At 31.7% G+C, this 23,046-nt stretch overlaps 1 protein-coding gene across 3 annotated transcripts; it reads left to right on the top strand.

Moving 5' to 3' along the window:
• The first annotated feature begins 17 nt into the window (after positions 1–17).
• LOC145287986 (uncharacterized) lies at positions 18–22,850 on the top strand. 3 transcript variants are annotated; one of them, XM_080135982.1, is made up of 2 exons: positions 18–156; positions 20,470–22,850. In XM_080135982.1, the coding sequence occupies exon 2, from the start codon at positions 20,500–20,502 to the stop codon at positions 22,633–22,635; it is 2,136 nt and encodes a 711-aa protein (XP_079992108.1). In that variant the 5' UTR covers positions 18–156; positions 20,470–20,499; the 3' UTR covers positions 22,636–22,850. The 3 variants fall into 3 exon arrangements, with proteins under 3 accessions (XP_079992108.1, XP_079992110.1, XP_079992109.1); XM_080135984.1 differs by lacking the exon at positions 18–156 and adding an exon at positions 15,534–15,645; XM_080135983.1 differs by lacking the exon at positions 18–156 and adding an exon at positions 18,717–18,855.
• Positions 22,851–23,046: the final 196 nt, after the last annotated feature.

The raw sequence follows: 23,046 nt of genomic DNA on the forward strand, positions 1-23,046 counted from the left end.
CATTATAATTTAAAAAAAAAAAAAAAAGTTAAGTATTTGTTACGTTTTTTTTGTTGTGTTTTTTTTTTCCATAAAATATACAAGACAAAAAACAAAACAAAAAAATCAAATACCTTTCACATCAAATTCCGTCCCGATGAAGATAATTCTAATTTGGTAAGTCACTTATTTCATTGGTTTAATGAGTTTATTCAAGTTCGGTGCCTCTTTAGTCTTTACAATAACCCCGCCATGAATGTATTACCTTATTTATTTTAATCATCCTAATTATTTAAAGTAGAATAGGCTTCGGGATTACTTGCAAACAACTTATTTTTATGTAAACCACTAAACCATATATAAGTAAAAAGAATTAAGGTAAATATTACCTTACGCTACAACAGAACATCGACCACTCTAATTTGGTTTTCTAGAGGTATTCGAGGTCTCTGACAACGAATCTGATAATCAAACCCGTCGCAAATTTACCGTTTGCATGGTATGAACCTCTGGACCCTAGGACTACTTTGCGCCATTTCACCACCTTTGTTTACGCTACGCGCGATCCGTTTCTGGTGCTTCTACACTATTGGGACGAGATTTTGTAGTCCATAAATGGAGTTTTTAGATTTTAAAAAAACAATGGTTTCAACTGATATTTTTTGTCAATTCTAAGTTACAATGATAGTTTCCAAATTATGGAGTCAATATTACTGAATTATTAAAAAAAAAACAATAACAACAAAACTTTAATCGTGTTTGCAGGTGAAAATTGCCGCCCTTCTGTTTTTATAAAATGAAGTGAAACGAAACAAGGGAAGTAACTCTAACTTTTTAGTGGGACTAACGCAAAACAAATACCAAAATAAACATAACATATATACAGTGTTTATGACTATGGTTTTCATTTAAGATTTTTTTTTATAATCGTTTAATATAAAAATAACTTCGTCTAAACATTAAATAACATAAAAATAACCTATATACAAGTTTTTGGCAACTGTTGAATTGCCTCCCCTGTTACTCTCCTGTGATCATCTTCTTCAAATTCTATTTTCTTTAATAAAAAAATTTCTACCTCATCGATTTTCGTAATTTTTGGATATAATCATTTAAAAAATACAGGGAATAGGTAGATACCATTGTTTTCATGTGAAATTCAATATTACGATTTCCGAAATCTCGTCCCAATAGTTTCTTACTGAAGTGCGCGCATGCGCGTAGTCACTTGCCGTTTCACAAGGTGCATTCATTACTACATGGTGGTCATTTTAAATGACAAGAAATATTTTTCATAAAATAAAGTTTTCACCTGATTTAATAGTAATTAGAACAAATACTTTTCATAAAATTAATATATATATATATATATATATATATATATATATATATCACCTCATTTAATAGTAAAAATAATGCTATCAGTAAGTTTTCACGAGTGGTTTACAAAAGCATTTTTATGTTTTTCGTTCTTTTGGGGGGAGTATTCAATTATAGAACTTGTGCAGTTTAACAGGTGCTTCTTCAGTTTAATGAACCGTTTTTCCATAAGTAATGTGCTGACATTTATCGAGTAGAATACTGTTTAACATTTCGCAGAAATTCTGTGTTTACATTGGGGGGGGTGATGGAGGGGCAGGTGTGTCAGAAATTTCGTGGAAATATTGAATAATTCCACCTCGTCTTTCCAAGCTTATAACTCCTCGTTTCCAATATATGAAGAATTTTACGTAAATTGAGCACCCACACGTTGACGCTCCTCCAACAAAAATTCGGCAAATGTGTATTTCAGCGGCGTAAATTCAAGTTTTACACTAGAGGTGGCCATAAAGTGGGTGATCATTATACGTTAAATTATTATAGAAAAGTGATCCCCCACTTTCTTTAAACTAACATTTCTTCATATATTGGAAACTACTCGTTTGCTGGAATTTTAAACGTTATTTTCGTTTTCAAATTCCTCCAAAACTTATAAATGTCTTAATTTTCCAATTTTTTTTTTTCTGTAGTGTGGAAAGTCGATTGTCTGCCCCTTGCCGATCTTATATTCCAAGCACTCTCAATAGGTGTCGCTAGCAGTGTATCATTCAAAAACAAGATGGCGTTAAGTTTTTCTTCGATAAAATGTCTCATAATATTTGATTTTCTTAAATAAAAAAAAAAACTACTTGATCGATTTATGTGATTTTTGGAATATGACATTTTCATGCAGTGACAAGTACATACATTATAAAGATTTTTTCAGATTTTTATAGTAAAAAAAGATTACTTGTGGACCATTTATAGACTTGCATCCTTTTTTTGTTTTAAATTGGAACATATTATTTATTGATCTTTTATCTTCAATCTTTACATCATCAACGCTCTGAACCCCATCTGGCATCAATTGAAATGGATGGCTCTCGTCTAGAAGCCCATGTTTTGACAAGCTTCTGGGCTTGACCTTTACTCCTAATCTGAAATGGAACACGTACATCAAGTCTGTTGCTAAGGTTGCTGGAAAGATGGTGGGATCCTTCTTCCGTTCCAGAAGATATCTCACTACTGATGCAATTCTCTATCTATATAAAAGCCAAGTACGTACAAGAATGGAATACTGCTGCCATATCTGGGCAGGAGCTGCTAAAAACAGCCTATCCTGCCTTGGCAGAGTACAAAATAGACTTCGTGGCTTAGTGGGGATGCCCTTTTCTCTTCCATGCAACCTCTCTCCTACAGAAGAGACGTTGCAAGCCTATCTTTGTTTTATCGTTATTTCCATGGCAGGTGCTCGTCTGAACTCCAATCTCTGGTCCCCCCTCGCCAATCTTTTACGATAAACACCCGTCTAGCTGAATCCACTGTCAAAAACTTTCCCCACTCTTTATCTATGCCTAAATCAAAACGCGGATTCCATGAACAAAGCTTCTTTCTTAAAACTGCACGCCTGTGGAACTCTGTTCCGTCTGCCTGCTTCCCTCCTGACTACAACCTGGATGTCTTCAAGTCCAACATAAACAAATTCCTGATGAATTGCCCCCTTAAGTAGACACTTCATTAAATCTTCACATTAACATACTGTACTTGCAATAATCCTTATCCCTGAGTGGCTTCCAGGCCTTGATAAGTGGTGACCTCTGTGTAAAAAAAAAAAAATATATATATAAAACTTTGGTGAGTAAATTAATTATTTAATTTTTAATAGACACTTGAAAATGGGGGGGGGGGGCGTGAATTAAAAAAAAAACATTTGTCTAAAACATTATATTCAGTTTATTGGAAAGACCCTGAAAATATCGTAAAAATAGAATCAATAGAAAAAGTTTGATAGATTTTTAAAGTTTAAAAATTAAAAAATACTGACCTTGTAAAATTCAATTAATTTCATTACTGTTTTTAAAAAAATATATATATATATATATATATATATATATTACTTTTAAAACAACTTTAATAGTTTATTTTGGAAGTATAATCCATAAAGAAAATAAGCAACCCACTTTACACAGAGAAATTACCAGTTTTTTATATTTTATTCGCAGTTTCATGTTAGGGGTGTCAAAAATTCCTACAAAATTTTGATACACCTAGTGGAGGGATGAGGGCGGGTGTGTTGTGGCGAACGAAAAACATAAAAATATGTTTTTGTAAATCGCTTGTGAAAACTTAATTTTTTAGATCAATTAAAAGTGGTTAATACCATACAAACGGTAAATTTGTGACAGGTTTGATTATCAGATTTGTTGTCAGTGACCTGGAATACCCCCCCCCCAAAAAAAAACAAATTAGAGTGGTCAGTGTTCTGTTGTAACATAAGGTAATATTTACCAAAATTAATAACACATAGCTATAAATAAATATTTCCTTGTCATTTATTATGGACTTGAGCTATCGTCCTTTGACTGAAAATAAATTAGTGCTTGTGTACTTTTGCCACTGCGCTATTTTTAAATAGTTTTTTCAGATTAAATTCAAGCTTAACAATATCTTTTTCTTTATTAAATTGTTAGGTGGAAGCACAGAATAGTTACAAAACACCCCTCCTCCCCATGTAAAGAATGGCTTTCAAAATAATGTTATTATTTCAGCGCAGTGGCAAAAGTGCACGAGTACCAGTAAATTATATTTTTCAGATCAAATTATTTTCATTTCAGTGTTTCATATTTACGATGAACATTGTTATAACATCCTGCTTTGAATATTATTATTTAGCAAACAAGAAGAACTGTTGACTAAGTTTAGATGCAAGGCAGCAGCTAACGGTGTTGAGCCAGATGTAGTCCCCATTATTGAATTTACTTGTTTAAATATATGGTATTTATGCATTTAATAAGTGCATAAATCGTGTTGAAATAATAACGTTATTTAGAAAGCCATTCTTAACATGAGTAGGAGAGGGTGTTTTGTAATCATTTTGTACTTTTGATATCGTAAAACTTTAATTTAACTCGAAAATACTATTTAAAAAATAGTGCAGTACAATAAGTGCATAACCAGCAAATAAGTATTTAAAACTAGTGGGACCTGTTTCCTGGTGTTGGCCAGAGTAATATAGGAGAATGCTAACAAAAAAGTATTCTTACATATTCTTTTTGAATGAATGTACGTTTTCATTTTCATGAAGTGGTCAGCAGCGATCCCCATTGCTCGCCATAGAATCGGTGATGTCATAATTTTGTGTGTACTTATAGTGGCCGATGTTTACCCTTCAGCATCCAAAATGAAATGACTAAACCCGTTTGTACACACATCATTTGTGCATACACTATCTTGAATAAAAACAAATGATTATATTTTTGACTAATCAAAGAACTTAACTAGTTGAATCAAATCTATGGGCTGGCGTCAATTCGTTCAGTTTGAAGCCTGCTGACAGGTCAACTCATGCATACTTATACTTACAAAGCACGACACACATACAAACTGCTTGATTTCCTTCATTCTCGTCTGCCCATTTAAAAGCCAATTTATTCATTGAAATATTCCAAATCTTCTTACCAAACTTTCTAATTTTAAAACAATGAACAATGACTCTTATTAACAACTTTTAATGAAATATGATTTATATTATTGAGCGAAGAAGTTATGCTTATGATTTTTTGACCTGTGTAATACACAGCACCTAAACCATCAACTCTGACTTCTTTGATATCTCAACTAATGAATTCCCCCTTGTTTTACAAGGACTCTAAAATATTCATGGACATTCTATGTTTTCCTATTACTGTAAACTTCTGTTTTAAACAGATATAAAATATCACTTTTGTGAATATATGCCGTCTGAACTTATTTTGTTTATCATATGAAAATGTCTCTTGTTTTCTCACATCTAAGGATAAACCTAATTCCTTTTCACTTCTAAATTTTTTCAGGAGATTATCATCGATGACAAACTTAACTTTTCGATTATCAAAAAATTTTGAAAAAATATATTTTTTATGACTATTAACGTTGGGGATCACTTTTTAATTATAACATTCTACTAAATTGTTACCTCACTTTCGGATACAGTAATTGTAACGATATTCATGAAGTGGCACACAACCAGTAATAATTCCCGTATAGTAAAATGACTAAAGGTAAAATAAACTACTCTTCTACTTACCTGGATAAGTTTGTTTTTTTTTAAACAAAGAAAACTAAATACTGAAATAATTCCAAGTTTAATAGCAAATAAAGCAAATATAAAAAGTAAATAAATCTACAACAAATTTGACTAGTTAATAAATCTACAACAAATTGACTAGTTTGGAGACGGAATGCGTTGTTGTGATAAGTGATTTTCTCTATTAATTCGCACTTTTTATTTTAAGATTCAAATATTAATAACTACATTTTATTTCAGTATTTAATTTATGTATTTCTGTTGTATTAAATGCTAGCTTTAATTTTTTTTTTTTTTTTTTTTTTTTTTTTTTTCTCGTCCATAAATGTTTATCTACCAAGTTGATCTTAAATATTGTATAATCAATCCATTATATTATCATTTTCAGTCCCCCACCCCTAATTTCTGGCTCCCATCTTATCTCGCAATTATAACGTCACCAACTAACTTCGGAAGAACCCCCCCCCCCCATCCGATTTTGTTTTATATCATAAGTTGCTTAAAACGTGATTAGTTAAAGTTCAGAATAAAATCACGCTTTCTCTTAACGGTTAATTTAAAAAAAAAAAAATCTTCTGAACGCTATTAAAAGTTAAATTCTTCACTAGTTTGGAGACGGAATGCGTTGTTGTGATAAGTGATTTTCTCTATTAATTCGCACTTTTTATTTTAAGATTCAAATATTAATAACTACATTTTATTTCAGTATTTAATTTATGTATTTCTGTTGTATTAAATGCTAGCTTTAATTTTTTTTTTTTTTTTTTTTTTTTTTTTTTTTTTTTTTTTTTTTTTTCTCGTCCATAAATGTTTATCTACCAAGTTGATCTTAAATATTGTATAATCAATCCATTATATTATCATTTTCAGTCCCCCACCCCTAATTTCTGGCTCCCATCTTATCTCGCAATTATAACGTCACCAACTAACTTCGGAAGAAACCCCCCCCCCCATCCGATTTTGTTTTATATCATAAGTTGCTTAAAACGTGATTAGTTAAAGTTCAGAATAAAATCACGCTTTCTCTTAACGGTTAATTAAAAAAAAAAAAAAATCTTCTGAACGCTATTAAAAGTTAAATTCTTCACTAGTTTGGAGACGGAATGCGTTGTTGTGATAAGTGATTTTCTCTATTAATTCGCACTTTTTATTTTAAGATTCAAATATTAATAACTACATTTTATTTCAGTATTTAATTTATGTATTTCTGTTGTATTAAATGCTAGCTTTAATTTTTTTTTTTTTTTTTTTTTTTTTTTTCTCGTCCATAAATGTTTATCTACCAAGTTGATCTTAAATATTGTATAATCAATCCATTATATTATCATTTTCAGTCCCCCACCCCTAATTTCTGGCTCCCATCTTATCTCGCAATTATAACGTCACCAACTAACTTCGGAAGAACCCCCCCCCCCCATCCGATTTTGTTTTATATCATAAGTTGCTTAAAACGTGATTAGTTAAAGTTCAGAATAAAATCACGCTTTCTCTTAACGGTTAATTTAAAAAAAAAAAAAATCTTCTGAACGCTATTAAAAGTTAAATTCTTCACTAGTTTGGAGACGGAATGCGTTGTTGTGATAAGTGATTTTCTCTATTAATTCGCACTTTTTATTTTAAGATTCAAATATTAATAACTACATTTTATTTCAGTATTTAATTTATGTATTTCTGTTGTATTAAATGCTAGCTTTAATTTTTTTTTTTTTTTTTTTTTTTTTTTTTTTCCCGTCCATAAATGTTTATCTACCAAGTTGATCTTAAATATTGTATAATCAATCCATTATATTATCATTTTCAGTCCCCCACCCCTAATTTCTGGCTCACATCTTATCTCGCAATTATAACGTCACCAACTAACTTCGGAAGAACCCCCCCCCCCATCCGATTTTGTTTTATATCATAAGTTGCTTAAAACGTGATTAGTTAAAGTTCAGAATAAAATCACGCTTTCTCTTAACGGTTAATTTAAAAAAAAAAAAATCTTCTGAACGCTATTAAAAGTTAAATTCTTCACTAGTTTGGAGACGGAATGCGTTGTTGTGATAAGTGATTTTCTCCATTAATTCGCACTTTTTATTTTAAGATTCAAATATTAATAACTACATTTTATTTCAGTATTTAATTTATGTATTTCTGTTGTATTAAATGCTAGCTTTAATTTTTTTTTTTTTTTTTTTTTTCTCGTCCATAAATGTTTATCTACCAAGTTGATCTTAAATATTGTATAATCAATCCATTATATTATCATTTTCAGTCCCCCACCCCTAATTTCTGGCTCCCATCTTATCTCGCAATTATAACGTCACCAACTAACTTCGGAAGAAACCCCCCCCCCCCATCCGATTTTGTTTTATATCATAAGTTGCTTAAAACGTGATTAGTTAAAGTTCAGAATAAAATCACGCTTTCTCTTAACGGTTAATTTAAAAAAAAAAAAAAATCTTCTGAACGCTATTAAAAGTTAAATTCTTCACTAGTTTGGAGACGGAATGCGTTGTTGTGATAAGTGATTTTCTCTATTAATTCGCACTTTTTATTTTAAGATTCAAATATTAATAACTACATTTTATTTCAGTATTTAATTTATGTATTTCTGTTGTATTAAATGCTAGCTTTAATTTTTTTTTTTTTTTTTTTTTTTCTCGTCCATAAATGTTTATCTACCAAGTTGATCTTAAATATTGTATAATCAATCCATTATATTATCATTTTCAGTCCCCCACCCCTAATTTCTGGCTCCCATCTTATCTCGCAATTATAACGTCACCAACTAACTTCGGAAGAAACCCCCCCCCCTTCCCATCCGATTTTGTTTTATATCATAAGTTGCTTAAAACGTGATTAGTTAAAGTTCAGAATAAAATCACGCTTTCCCTTAACGGTTAATTTAAAAAAAAAAAAAATCTTCTGAACGCTATTAAAAGTTAAATTCTTCACTAGTTTGGAGACGGAATGCGTTGTTGTGATAAGTGATTTTCTCTATTAATTCGCACTTTTTATTTTAAGATTCAAATATTAATAACTACATTTTATTTCAGTATTTAATTTATGTATTTCTGTTGTATTAAATGCTAGCTTTAATTTTTTTTTTTTTTTTTTTTTTTTTTTTTTTTCTCGTCCATAAATGTTTATCTACCAAGTTGATCTTAAATATTGTATAATCAATCCATTATATTATCATTTTCAGTCCCCCACCCCTAATTTCTGGCTCCCATCTTATCTCGCAATTATAACGTCACCAACTAACTTCGGAAGAAACCCCCCCCCCATCCGATTTTGTTTTATATCATAAGTTGCTTAAAACGTGATTAGTTAAAGTTCAGAATAAAATCACGCTTTCCCTTAACGGTTAATTTAAAAAAAAAAAAAATCTTCTGAACGCTATTAAAAGTTAAATTCTTCACTAGTTTGGAGACGGAATGCGTTGTTGTGATAAGTGATTTTCTCTATTAATTCGCACTTTTTATTTTAAGATTCAAATATTAATAACTACATTTTATTTCAGTATTTAATTTATGTATTTCTGTTGTATTAAATGCTAGCTTTAATTTTTTTTTTTTTTTTTTTTTTTTTTTTTCCCGTCCATAAATGTTTATCTACCAAGTTGATCTTAAATATTGTATAATCAATCCATTATATTATCATTTTCAGTCCCCCACCCCTAATTTCTGGCTCACATCTTATCTCGCAATTATAACGTCACCAACTAACTTCGGAAGAACCCCCCCCCCCCATCCGATTTTGTTTTATATCATAAGTTGCTTAAAACGTGATTAGTTAAAGTTCAGAATAAAATCACGCTTTCTCTTAACGGTTAATTTTAAAAAAAAAAAAATCTTCTGAACGCTATTAAAAGTTAAATTCTTCACTAGTTTGGAGACGGAATGCGTTGTTGTGATAAGTGATTTTCTCTATTAATTCGCACTTTTTATTTTAAGATTCAAATATTAATAACTACATTTTATTTCAGTATTTAATTTATGTATTTCTGTTGTATTAAATGCTAGCTTTTATTTTTTTTTTTTTTTTTTTTTTTTTTTCTCGTCCATAAATGTTTATCTACCAAGTTGATCTTAAATATTGTATAATCAATCCATTATATTATCATTTTCAGTCCCCCACCCCTAATTTCTGGCTCCCATCTTATCTCGCAATTATAACGTCACCAACTAACTTCGGAAGAACCCCCCCCCCCATCCGATTTTGTTTTATATCATAAGTTGCTTAAAACGTGATTAGTTAAAGTTCAGAATAAAATCACGCTTTCCCTTAACGGTTAATTTAAAAAAAAAAAAAAATCTTCTGAACGCTATTAAAAGTTAAATTCTTCACTAGTTTGGAGACGGAATGCGTTGTTGTGATAAGTGATTTTCTCTATTAATTCGCACTTTTTATTTTAAGATTCAAATATTAATAACTACATTTTATTTCAGTATTTAATTTATGTATTTCTGTTGTATTAAATGCTAGCTTTAATTTTTTTTTTTTTTTTTTTTTTTTTTTTTTTTTTTTTTTTCTCGTCCATAAATGTTTATCTACCAAGTTGATCTTAAATATTGTATAATCAATCCATTATATTATCATTTTCAGTCCCCCACCCCTAATTTCTGGCTCCCATCTTATCTCGCAATTATAACGTCACCAACTAACTTCGGAAGAACCCCCCCCCCCCCATCCGATTTTGTTTTATATCATAAGTTGCTTAAAACGTGATTAGTTAAAGTTCAGAATAAAATCACGCTTTCCCTTAACGGTTAATTTAAAAAAAAAAAAAAATCTTCTGAACGCTATTAAAAGTTAAATTCTTCACTAGTTTGGAGACGGAATGCGTTGTTGTGATAAGTGATTTTCTCTATTAATTCGCACTTTTTATTTTAAGATTCAAATATTAATAACTACATTTTATTTCAGTATTTAATTTATGTATTTCTGTTGTATTAAATGCTAGCTTTAATTTTTTTTTTTTTTTTTTTTTTTTTTTTTTTTTTTTTTTCTCGTCCATAAATGTTTATTTATCTACCGAGTTGATTGCAAAAATAGATTACCTAATTGTACTCATTTTTAGTTCGTGGGAGGGGAATCTATCACCATACTTTCCCTTAAACAGGTCCGTTGGACTTTTATAAGTACAATACTTAATAGTTATTTTTTTATTTTATTTTATTTTATTTTTTATTTTTTTTTTTTTTTTTAATGGAGAGTAGAAAACGCATTGTGGATGCGTTATCGGCAGCTCCTGTTACTCTCGCTTCTTCTTATTTGTCCCTCAGTCCTCATTTTTAAATGAGTGATTTTTCTGACAAAGGGAGAAGAAAAAGCTGTTTTCTAGGTTGGCAGTATTTTGCGCGAACAGTTGGCAGAGTTGGTGGAAATTTTCTGTTTCTATGTCTATCCTTGTAGCCATGTCACTAGTAAGGGTGCTGGAGGTAAACGTTTTGTCTGGGCTGACGTTATCCGCCTGATAGTCAGGGACCCGAACCTTGGATTAACCACTAAGGAGGCTGTCCTATCAGCAGGTGCAAAGTACTGGGGCTGCTGTATTGCCATTTGGTGAATGGAATCTGGACCATGCAGTAGCTTCTGGTGGGGCCTCTCGATGCCATACTAGTGGGTAATTGTTACGGCTTTACCTTATCATGTGGTACAAAAAAAAAAAAAAAAAATTCTTCGTTTCTTTTTCTCTCTTAGTTTCCCCTCTCTGTCCTGCTCTAAGTAAATCTGTCGACCTAGTCCACAAATTCCAAAATTTCATCATGACAAGTTTCAAGAAAAAATACTCGATTAAACCCGGTTCTCCAACTTCCAACGTAGACCCCTACTACCATGTCTCCTTCTCCAACATCAGGGGTCTACGTTCTAACCTTCCAGAGGTTGAAACCCAATTACAGGAGACTAAACCAGACCTTTTATTTTTAAGTGAAACTGGCATTGGACAGGCTATTTCCCTTGATGAGTTTGCAATTACAGGATACTCTAACTTAACTTCTAAATCTGACCCCCAAGATCGCCATGGGCATGGAATATGTGCCTATATTAAAGATAGCTTTCCATGTGGGAGGGACATCTCCAGGGAAGATCCTAACTTACCTTATATGTGCTTCCGGGTTGCTTTAGCTCACACTACTGCATTTATATTTACTCTCTATCGCCCCCACAACAGCGGAGTTACTATCTTTCAAAGCATATCTGAGAAAATTGACCAAGTCCTTTCTACTTATCCTTCAGCTAACATTCATGTATGTGGAGACTTCAATGTTCACAACGTCGAATGGTTGACCCACTCAAACAAGACCGATGATGAGGGGAGGTTCTGTCATGATTTCTCCATTGCCTATGACCTCACTCAGATTGTTCAGGAACCTACCCGTGTGCCCGATAATGACGGCCAGTATGCGAGCCTACTAGACCTTTTTCTCACAACTTGCCCTGAACTATGTTCAGTTTCTGTTCTGTCGCCTCTTGGATCTTCCGACCACTCTGTTGTATCAATTAAGATAAAAATGAAATGTAATAAGTCCCCAGACGTACCTCTTCATCGTACAGTATATCGATACACTAAGGCTGACTGGGATAGCTTCCGTACATTTATATCTGATCTACCTCTGCATTCCATGTTTAAAAAGGATGTGTCCTCTATAGTATTAGACCTAACTGAATGGTTAATTGTAGGTATTGACCATTTCATACCCTCTAAAAAGTTTCAGCAAAAACCTAACAGCCAGCCTTGGTTCTCTCCAGAATGTGCTGCTGCCATTGCGCACAGAAATCACTTTTTCCACTGCTTCAAACGTAATAGATGTATGGAAACTAAAGCCGTTTTCAGGACTGCCAGCAACCATTGTAAGAAAGTAATAAGGAACGCAAGAGAGTTGTATGCTCAATCTGTTAAGTCCAAAGTAGCTGAGCAGCGGCTTGGTTCCCACCAGTTTTGGCAAATAGCAAACAGAATTCTGAACAGAAGCGTGTGCTCCATCCCAACTATTATCAATGGATCTGAGGTAATCTCGTCAGCATCAGACAAAGCCAAACTCTTTGTCAAGAACTTTGCAGCTAATTCTACCCTTTGCGACCAAGACCGCCAACCCCCAATATTTCCTCTTGTATCAGAAAACACGCTATGTGATATACGTATATCTGTACGTGATGTTGCCAAGCTAATCAAAAACCTTGATTCCAGTAAAGCAACTGGCCCTGATGGTATTCCAATTATAGTACTCAAAAAACTTCAACCTGAACTAGCGCCCATACTTACAAAACTGTTTAAACGTTGTCTTAAGGAGAATAGTTTCCCATCTCCCTGGAAAATCTCATCAGTATGCCCTGTATTTAAGAATTCAGGTGATCGCTCATCCCCCTCTCAGTACAGGCCAATAAGTCTCCTGTGCGTCATGAGTAAGTTGCTAGAATCTGTATTAAATACAGAAGTAATCAAACATCTCAACAAAAATAACCTTCTTAGTGACACTCAATATGGTTTCCGTTCTGCTAGATCTACAGCAGATGTCCTTACAGTTATATCGCATAGGATTAGCAAATCTCTCGACGGTGGCAATCTTTCTAGGGCAATTGCTCTTGACATATCTAAAGCCTTTGATAGGGTATGGCATAAAGGTTTACTTCATAAGATCGCTAGCTATGGTATAGCTGGAAAAGTCTTCTCAATTATTAAATCATTTCTTTCTGATAGATTCATAAGAGTAGTAGTTGAGGGGCAAAAATCAGAAGCTCACAATATTAATGCCGGTGTCCCTCAGGGATCCATCCTGGGCCCAACTCTTTTCCTGATCTACATTAATGATCTTCCAAATCATATCCTTACATCAATGCTGACGACACTACCATTTATGGTAGCACATCTAAGACAGTAAACGAGCAAGTTCTCTCCAATTCTCTCTCCTCTGATCTTGAGCACGTAGTACAATGGGGAAAGGAGTGGCTGGTTACTTTTAATGCATCTAAAACCAAGCTTCTCTCTTTACATCATCAACATTCTAATCCACATTTGTCATCAATTGAAATGAATGGCTCTCGTCTTCAGGAGGCCTCAAGTTTTGACAAGCTTCTGGGCTTGACCATTACTCCTGATCTTAAATGGAACACGTACATCAAATCTGTTGCCAAGGCCGCTGGAAAAATGGTGGGATCTTTCTATCGATCCAGTAGATATCTCACTGCTGATGCTATTCTCTATCTATATAAGAGCCAGGTACGTCCAAGGATGGAATACTGTTGCCACATCTGGGCAGGAGCTGCTAGAAAGAACTTGTCCTGCCTTGATAGAGTTCAAAATAGACTTCGTAGCCTCGTAGGAGATGTCCTTTTCTCCTCCTTGCAACCTCTATCTCACAGAAGAGATGTTGCGAGTTTGTCTCTGATGTATCGTTATTTTCATGGAAGGTGTTCAACTGAGCTTCAATCTATGGTCCCCCCTCGCCAAACTTTCACAAGAAACACTCGTCTAGCTGTAAACACTATCAATAATTTCCCCCACTCTTTATCTGTGCCTAAACCTAAACGTAGATTCCATGAACAAAGCTTCTTTCTTAGAACTGCACGCCTGTGGAATTGTCTTCCGTTTTCCTGCTTTCCGGCTGACTACAATATGGTTTTGTTCAAGTCTAAAGTAAATAAGTTCTTGATGAGCCGTTCCATATAAGTTATTAAATTTACCAAATTTTCATTACTAATGATTACTATATTGACCAACTTCTACTGTACACTCTTTAACCCTTATCCTTGAGTGGCCTCTGGGCCTTGATAATGTGGTGATGCCTTTGTAAAAAAAAAAAAAAAAAAAAAAAAAAAAAACAAATAGGCAAGATAAAATACTCTTCTACCTACTTGGAAAAACATTTTTTTTAATAGTATTTTAAAGTTAAATTCAATTTTGACAATATATGCGCTATTTGTTTGGTGAAAGTATAGAAGCACAAGTACCAAAATTTTATAAGGAAAAACCAAAAGAAAAATAAAATAGTTCAAATTTTTTATTTAAAAAAAAAAAAATGTTTACATAGGATATTTGAATATTTCTCCTGTATATGAGTTAAAAATAACTCATAATTTTTTAATTGGATTTTCACATGTCATATTGTAGGCTTCATCAACATAAGACCATTTCATGTCCCCTACTGATCTCGAGATATATTTCAAAATTATATTATTAAATTATAAAAAAAAATATTATTAAATTTATTTGTTGCAAATTTATTTACTTTTTATTTTTACTTTGTTTGCTATAAAACTTTGAGTATTTGGTTTTCTTTGTTTAAAAAACTGATCTAGGTAGGTAGAAATAATTTATCTTGCCTTTAGTAACATTTTTTGTAACCAGGCCATTTTACTACACAGTAATTATCACAGGTCACCAGTAATTATCACAGGTCACATGATATCTTATAAACGTCATGACCGTGACTGTATTCAAAAGTGAAGTATCAATTTCATAGAATGTTATAATTAAAAAGTGTGTAATGTTATGACCCTTTAGGTTGTAATCATAGCGTAGTATCTGTTAACTGTGGCAAGCAGGGTCAAGGGTCAAAACATTATTATTATTATTGTTATTGTATTCTTATTAATTGATTTGAGCGACGGATGGTCGCTGGATCAGTTATTATGATTAGAAGAATAAACAATTAAATTGGGGAAGAAATGATTGATGTGTGAATCGCAAAAGAAATGTGAAAATAGAAAATATATGTAAACATTATTTTGGGATTTTGAATAAACAAATAACTAGCTGTGGACATTAGGTTGGTCTGAGACACGTAATTAGGTGATGTAAGAGAACACAAGAGATTCAGAGAGTTGAGGATTGACCACCAGAGCGGACAGACGTCTAGACTGGGGTGGACAGACAGCTAGAGAGCGAGCTGTAAGAATAGAAATGTAGACAAACTGCAGATCCTGTGAAAACCATTTGAGACAACTGTAATAAATCTATATTATAAAAATATAAAGAGTTGTTTTAATGGTTTCACAAATAAGAACAGATGTCTCAATTGGATGGCGCTGATTGTTTCATGGTTCATCATGGAGCAGCAGAAAGGTACAGAAGAACTCTTCAAGAAAAAAAGGTATGAGGCATATATTACTCTTCTTACATATGAACTGTAAAAATGTCCCGTGCGATAAGTCTGATACATGATTCAGTTTACACGTCAATATCATGTCCTCGTGGCTAAACAACATACATACGATTTATACGTTTATTATCTGTCTGTTAAAAGAACAATATCTCACATCCACTAGATAACACATGACACGTTTTAATATATAATCTCCTCCAATATAAACCAATATACAAGTGATCCCTGACGTCGTTAAAAGTCATTAAAAAAAAATTTTTTTTTAAATATTTTTGATAATCTCAAAGTTAAGTCTAATGGGCAATTCCACAAAAATGTCAGCCAATTAATTAATTTTTCTTCAAAGTATAGCATATTTGATACACTGGAAAGCTGAGATATTCAGGAGTTTAGTTTTTCATATTAAAACTTGATAAACTAAATTTGGACTGACATTTTGCCTGTGAAGCAGAGGGTTTTGTTGTTAGCAAAAAAAAAAAAAAACAGTTTTGCTGGGTATATTTTAAAAATTAGTTCAAAGAAGGTATCAATTTTTTATTTTTGATAACTATGGAATAAGGTAACTGGTAACAGATGGAAAAAGTGGTTTTCAATATGAAAATTGTCCAAAAATATTTAGCTAACTTTTTATAAGCTCAAAGGCTAGGATTTTTTGTCTTTGTATGTCCATCACAAAAAAGTAACAAAATGTTTTCCTACTTCACCTAGTGTTGGAATACTGAAGTTTTTTTCTGGATTTTTAATAAGCATATTGTGGGTAAGCAAACTGGATAAAAATTTGTACCTGGAAACTTTCAGTTTAGGAAAATTGCTGTGACGGATGTACACTATTTTTTGTACGCCCGTCACATACGTCCGTCACAAGAATTTTTTGATGGTGATGTGCTTATTTTAAAGCATCTTTTAAGCATCCTAACAGTTTGGAGAAAGGTTTATATGTTTTTTCATAAAACATTATATATAATAAGAATCATTTATTAGTTTTGAAAGCATTATACTTTTAAACCTTTTATCTAAATAATAAAAACTGTTCCCTTCATAAAAAGCAAAAACAGTTATATTACGAGAGATGATCAATGGTAAAAACGGGAAAAAAAACTTTGCAAATATTATACATGCTCATGTCGATAAAAGAGGCATCACAATCGGACTTTCAAAATTCTGCTCTCTCAGGCCCTTCCAAGTTAAACTTTTTGATCAAACACCACACAATGTTTGTGTTTGTTGATACCATGAAAATATTCGCCTTATTCTTACAGCTCTTGAACAGTTTACGAATTTTTCATCAACGTTTTCACACTTTGTTGGGCAAGTCACATGTGAAGAAGACAATAAGGACTGTATCTACCGTAAATCTGACGATTATAGAAATTACATCGAAATGTTCAAAGCATCACCTGGAGATAGCCAAACTTTGATCAAGTATCAACAATGGTATAAGCCAGACAAACCTGTTGAAAAGGTTGCAATTTCAGCAACTGTCAATGACGTTTTTGATGCCCTGAAAAAGCAAATGAATACTTTTCTTGTGCACGGTACATCAAAAGAAAACAACGTCATTTTACTAATCTTATTGAAGAGTGCAATGGTTCCTCAGCTGTTCTTCAACTGGATTTCTCGGAGAATGCATCCATTGTCAACCAGAATGAGATTCAATCTGCTCATTAGTCGCACCAGCAAGTCACCATTTTCACTGGTCATATTTGGGTTAGCCAAAATGTCAAGGAGAGCTTTGCCATTGTTTCTTACAATTTAGACCACACAAAAGAGGTTGTATACACCTTCATAGCAGAGTTACTTGATTGTATCAGTAAAAAGTATGACTCTATAAAGTTGTTGAATGCTTTCACAATTCAAGCAACGATTCCTATTTTCAAACCTTCATGAATGGGAAAATGAGTACAATTTCAAAATTATTTGGAATTTCTTTGCAACCTCGCATGGTAAAGGTGCAGTTTATGGAATTGGTGGTACTGTTAAGCAATCGGTTTGGCGAAATGTTTGTAACACTACAGTCGCCCGAAATGATGCTGCAGCCTATTTTGAATTGGCAAGAAACTTGAATACTGGAATAACAATAACATTTATATCTAGTGACAAAATTAAAGAAAGATGTGCTCCAAGACTTCCAGTATGGGGAACAAAAAACCTTAGTCATGACTGACACCATGAAGTTACATTGCATGAAAGCTCGAAATTCTTGGCAACTTGAGGTAGCAGCATTCTCAAAAGATGAAATCTTCAAAGTTGAAAACATATTTAATACTACTGAAGAAAGTGACAATGATTCAGACAAGGCCATGAGTGACATGAATGATGAAATTCCTAATCCTGAACAAATAATACCTGACAATATTGTGATAAACATCGACGACTGGGTTTTAGTTTTGTATGAGGGTGAACAGTTTCCCAGTGAAGTCACCAATGTTATTGCTGACAAAGATTTTGAGGTATCTGTGATGCACAAATCAGGAAACTTATGGAAATGGCCAAAGAAAGAGGACAAGATCTTTTACAAGAAAGAGAACATTATCCGACAAATCAACCCACCAACAGTTGCCGAAACACAAGGGCAATTTTCATTTGATGAATTATGAATTATGATTTTTTCCTACATGGGCACATTATTTTTATTTCATTTGTGTTAGTTTCCATTTGGACTTACAAGTCATTTTTAACATAAGGACACTTCTTAGGGCTTTTAATACTATTTATTAAAAATTTATTTAGAACACTATGTCCTTCACAAAATTTCTGTACGTTCGTCACAGAATTTAAAGTGCAATTTTGATCCCAAAAATAAACAATTTTAAGAATTGTTACTTTCTTTTTAAGCAAATAGCCTATTTCATGCCATTAATACCAAATTTTATCAAAATAATGTATATATATATTCACAGAAATTTGATTTTTACTGTTTCATGTTGTTATTCTTCTATTTTTATGCGTACGTCTGTCACATGCCTTTTTTTGCAAATAAATTTTGGGGGTAAAATCCCAAAAAGTTCAAACTTACTTTTTTTCTAACATTTTTAGTATGTCTTTGAAACAATTTAATGCTTGTTTGAATTAATGAAGACTATTCCCTAATATCTTGTGTTTTGTTCTCTGAATTGTACATCCGTCACAATGGAATACCCCTAATCAACGATAATCTCCAGAAAAATTAAAAGAAAATGAGAAGGAAATCATTTACAGGTAGGAGGCAACCTCTTTCAGGTCTGCTATATTTTGTTCAGATTTCATTAAATGAAATATGGATGTTATCAGATACAAAAAAATATTTCCCCTCATATATTTTTTGAAAACTGCATTTTACCATATAAATTAATCCAAAATTGAATAAGTATAAAAAATTGCATGAAAATCTGATTATTAGTTGAATTTTGGTAGATTTATAAAACACACATATGCCTGTGCATTTAAGAACATTTTTGCAAGGTTTCAATAATGTAAACACGATTTTTGTTTTGCATTTTTCATTATTTTCGTATGCTGGAATTTTTTTTTTTTTTTTTTTTAAATTTATTTTTTTTTTTTTTTTAATTTATTTATTTTTTTATTTTTTTATTTTATTTTTTTTTTTTTTAAATTTATTTATTTATTTTTTTTTTTTTTTAAATTTATTTTAGGCTTCTTTTGAATGGTATAAAAGTTATGACGATAATATTAAAGTACATTGTGTTATATATAGAGGTAAATTCTATGGTGCACTTAGAGGTATCTTGTAGTCAGTGATTTAGAAAACTATTCCTCCTCTCATAAAATATATTTTGTAAAACTGAAAAAATACTTCCCCACCACCTGCATGTGTAGTAGAAATGCTTAAAATGGAAATGCTGATACACAAATTCCCTCCCCACCAAAAAATGAGTTCCCCCCCACACACACACCAAGGTAATGGAAAATATTAACGAAGTAGTATTGGAAAATGCTGAAATGGAGAAATCATTCTAGATTAACAGCTATCACTGCCAAAATAAATCCAACAATTGCGCATGCGTTGTTCATAATGAAAAGTATGTAATTAATTTTCAATATTGTATTCAAGTCATGATATACATGATGCAATAATAATTTTTTTAAATATAATTTTGAAATATGTCTCGAGATCAGTAAGGGACATGAATAATAAATTTTTTATAATTTAATATAATTTTGAAATATGGCTCGATATCATTAGGGAACATGAATAATAAATTTTTTATAATTTAATATAATTTTGAAATATGGCTCGATATCATTAGGGGACATGAAATGATCTTATGTAACAAAAGTAAAATGAAGGAATCACATTTTCCAAATGAAAACTTAGATTTTGATCAAAATAAAACAACAGGTATACAAGGCATCAATGTGACTTTTCTGCACTATATGAATTGATTGTTTTATCATGCAAGATAAAGAAATCTGAATCTCAAAATTTTAACCAATCTTTAACATCTTTTTACTCTGATAATTGTTGAGCACTATAACATAAATTACTTTTCGATTATGGGTCAGAGGGTCGAACTGCCAACTATCAATTAGATTGCTGTAAGTTTGATTTCTGATTCAGAATGGGTGCTAATCTAATCACTGAAGAGCTGTAAAACAGTGAAACATTCTTTCCATGGATGACTAATATATATATATATATATATATATATATATATATATATATATATATATATATATAATGTGTGTGTGTGATTGATATATATATATGTGTGTGTGTGTGCGTGTGTGTGTGATTGATATATATACTAATAAACTAAATACTTGCATTATTCCTTGATTTTTATTTATAAATATTTTCAAATATATTTTCAGATGAAATTCCTTTGCTTTGCTTGTTGAAAAATGAAATCTTCCAGATCGAAAGCTTTAGTGGTTGCTACAGTAACAAGTATACAAGACATCAATGTGACTTATCCTTATTGCAGAGAATGTTACGGCAAATTAAATCAAAATTGCCATTTGAATGAGTGGAGTTGTTTGCAGTGTCAAATCAGTTATGAGTCGGATTGTGTTCCTTATCGATACCGTGTTCATCTTAATATTGCTGACGAGACATCATCTTGCAATGTTTCTGTGTTTGGGAAAACACTCCAACCTTACTTTGGTCTTCCTGCCATTGAAATGCACAAGTTTCTTGAGTTGCAACATCCGAAACAAATTATGGAAGCCTTGAAGAAATCTTTCATTGGCAAATGCTTTGTATTTGAATTCAAAACAACATTGCTCAAAAATTCTTCGCATTTTTGTTTATTATCAGTTATTAAAAATAACAAGAATTCTTTATTTGGATCTAATCTAATTGCTTACCAAATGATCAGTAATCATTACACAACTAATGATAACATACACAGTCATTTAATGCAATACAAGCAACTGTCTTGTTCAACAAATCTCAAGATGAGCCAGTCAAATTCCCGACCAAATGTTAACATTCCTATTTCTGACTCTGCAGTTTCATCTGCTGATTCTGCACTATATGAATCGATTGTTTTATCATGCAAGATAAAGAAATCTGAATTTCAACATTTTAACCAATCTTTAACATCTTTTTACTCTGATTATAATAGCTCTTCCTTTCCTCTTAACACAAGTAAAATGAAGGAATCACATTTTCCAAATGACAACTTAGATTTTGATCAAAATAAAAATGTATACAAAGAACCAAGTCAAGCACTTTTTACTCCAAGGAAACAATTACACTTTTCATTTGGTGAAAATATGAAACCTAATGTTAAAAATAAAGTGGAAATGCAGGAAATGTACCAAAACTTTGAAAATATTTCAATCAGTGAAATGTCCCAAGATCAGATAAAAAATATAGTTGATCCTTCTCAAGATATTTCTGCTAAATTAAACCCAAACTGGAAGAGTGTAAGCAAAGCCATAGAATCAAAAGATATTTCTATTTTTAATCATTTTAATAAAAGAATTTGCGATTGCTCTTCACAAACAATAGGCACTTGTACACACTGCTCTCTTAAGAAAGAAAAAATAATTCTGTGCTCAGCAAATAACTCTTTAGAAGATGTAAATATTTTTTTAAAGAAACTTTCTTTGATAACCAATCCTAATCACTCCTCAACTGCTTGTAATCTATCTGCAGATTTATTTGCAACAATATCAGAAAAAATGTCTAATTTCTCAGAAAAATGTACAGTTTCAAATCCCTGTGATAGTTTTACTCCAGACGTACAAAAAAGAAAGAAGATCATCACATCATTTTATCCAGAAAAATCTTTGCTGATTTTTAATTATAACCGCCGCAAAATATTTTGTCAATTGTTTGATGATTCAAATGATTTTCACTTCTTCTGCTCTGATCAATCTCATCTTGAACAAAGATTAAGTTTTTCCTCAATAACGTGTACACCAGAATTGCAAAAAAACGAAAAACAAAATAACAATGAGAGAACTGTTTCTTCTCAAAACAAAATGAACAGAAAAACTACAAGATTCAAAGAAAGTACAAAATCCAAAAGTGAAAAACGTGCAAAGAAATCTATTAACAAAACTGATTTTTCTAGTCTTTCATTAAACTCTTGTACATCTCCAAACTCATCTTTCAATAGACTTTCATCTAAATTATCTTACATTCCTAAACCTAAGACAAACAATTGCCAGGAAACTTTGACTTCAACTCCAATTAGTGATTCTTCAGTTTTTAAAAATGCTCCTTTTCTTATATGTGCAAAAAATTGTTCTCCTCAGCTTTATGATGCATTTGGAACACCAATGAAAAAGACCGACCTTCAACAAGAAGATATTGGTTGTGATTCTCCATCTTTGTTACAAAATGAATCCATCCACTGCGACAGATTTGTTAGGTTTTCACGTAGAGAAAATCCGGTTTCATTTGATTTATTTGTCACAACAGATGATTCTCATGACTCTTTGTCGTTTTCAGCTAAAAACAATGATAACTTTTCACATGATTTATTCAACTCAGAAAGTAATTTATTTTCTATTTCAAGTATTTAAAAAAAAGTGATTACATGATTCCGGTTGGTTTAAAATTGACATTCACTCATTCTGAAAGATAATAGTTTGTAAAAAACATTCTTAATGAAACAAGACAATAAAAAGCTGGCATAACTTCATTTTTTTTTTTTTTTATGTTTTCCAATCATAGATTTTGATTTAAATCTTAAAATAAAATCAACATTAAATCAATAAATTCATGAAGTCGCATCAAATAGAGTAATTCGACTTTTTATTCAAATAATTATTTGAAAAGTATCTTTATTTTGTCATATTCACGTACATTTATTTTCTCATATTCACGTACATTTGTTTTCTCATATTCACGTACATTTATTTTCTCATATTCAAGACAGTTGTCATAAAAAAAAAATGGATTCATGTGTTTTTTGAATATTTTGTTAGGCTTGC

Source organism: Euprymna scolopes, chromosome 11 (assembly GCF_053919585.1).
Source record: "Euprymna scolopes isolate OS-2025 chromosome 11, ASM5391958v1, whole genome shotgun sequence".
Classification (NCBI taxonomy): Eukaryota; Metazoa; Mollusca; class Cephalopoda; order Sepiida; family Sepiolidae; genus Euprymna; species Euprymna scolopes.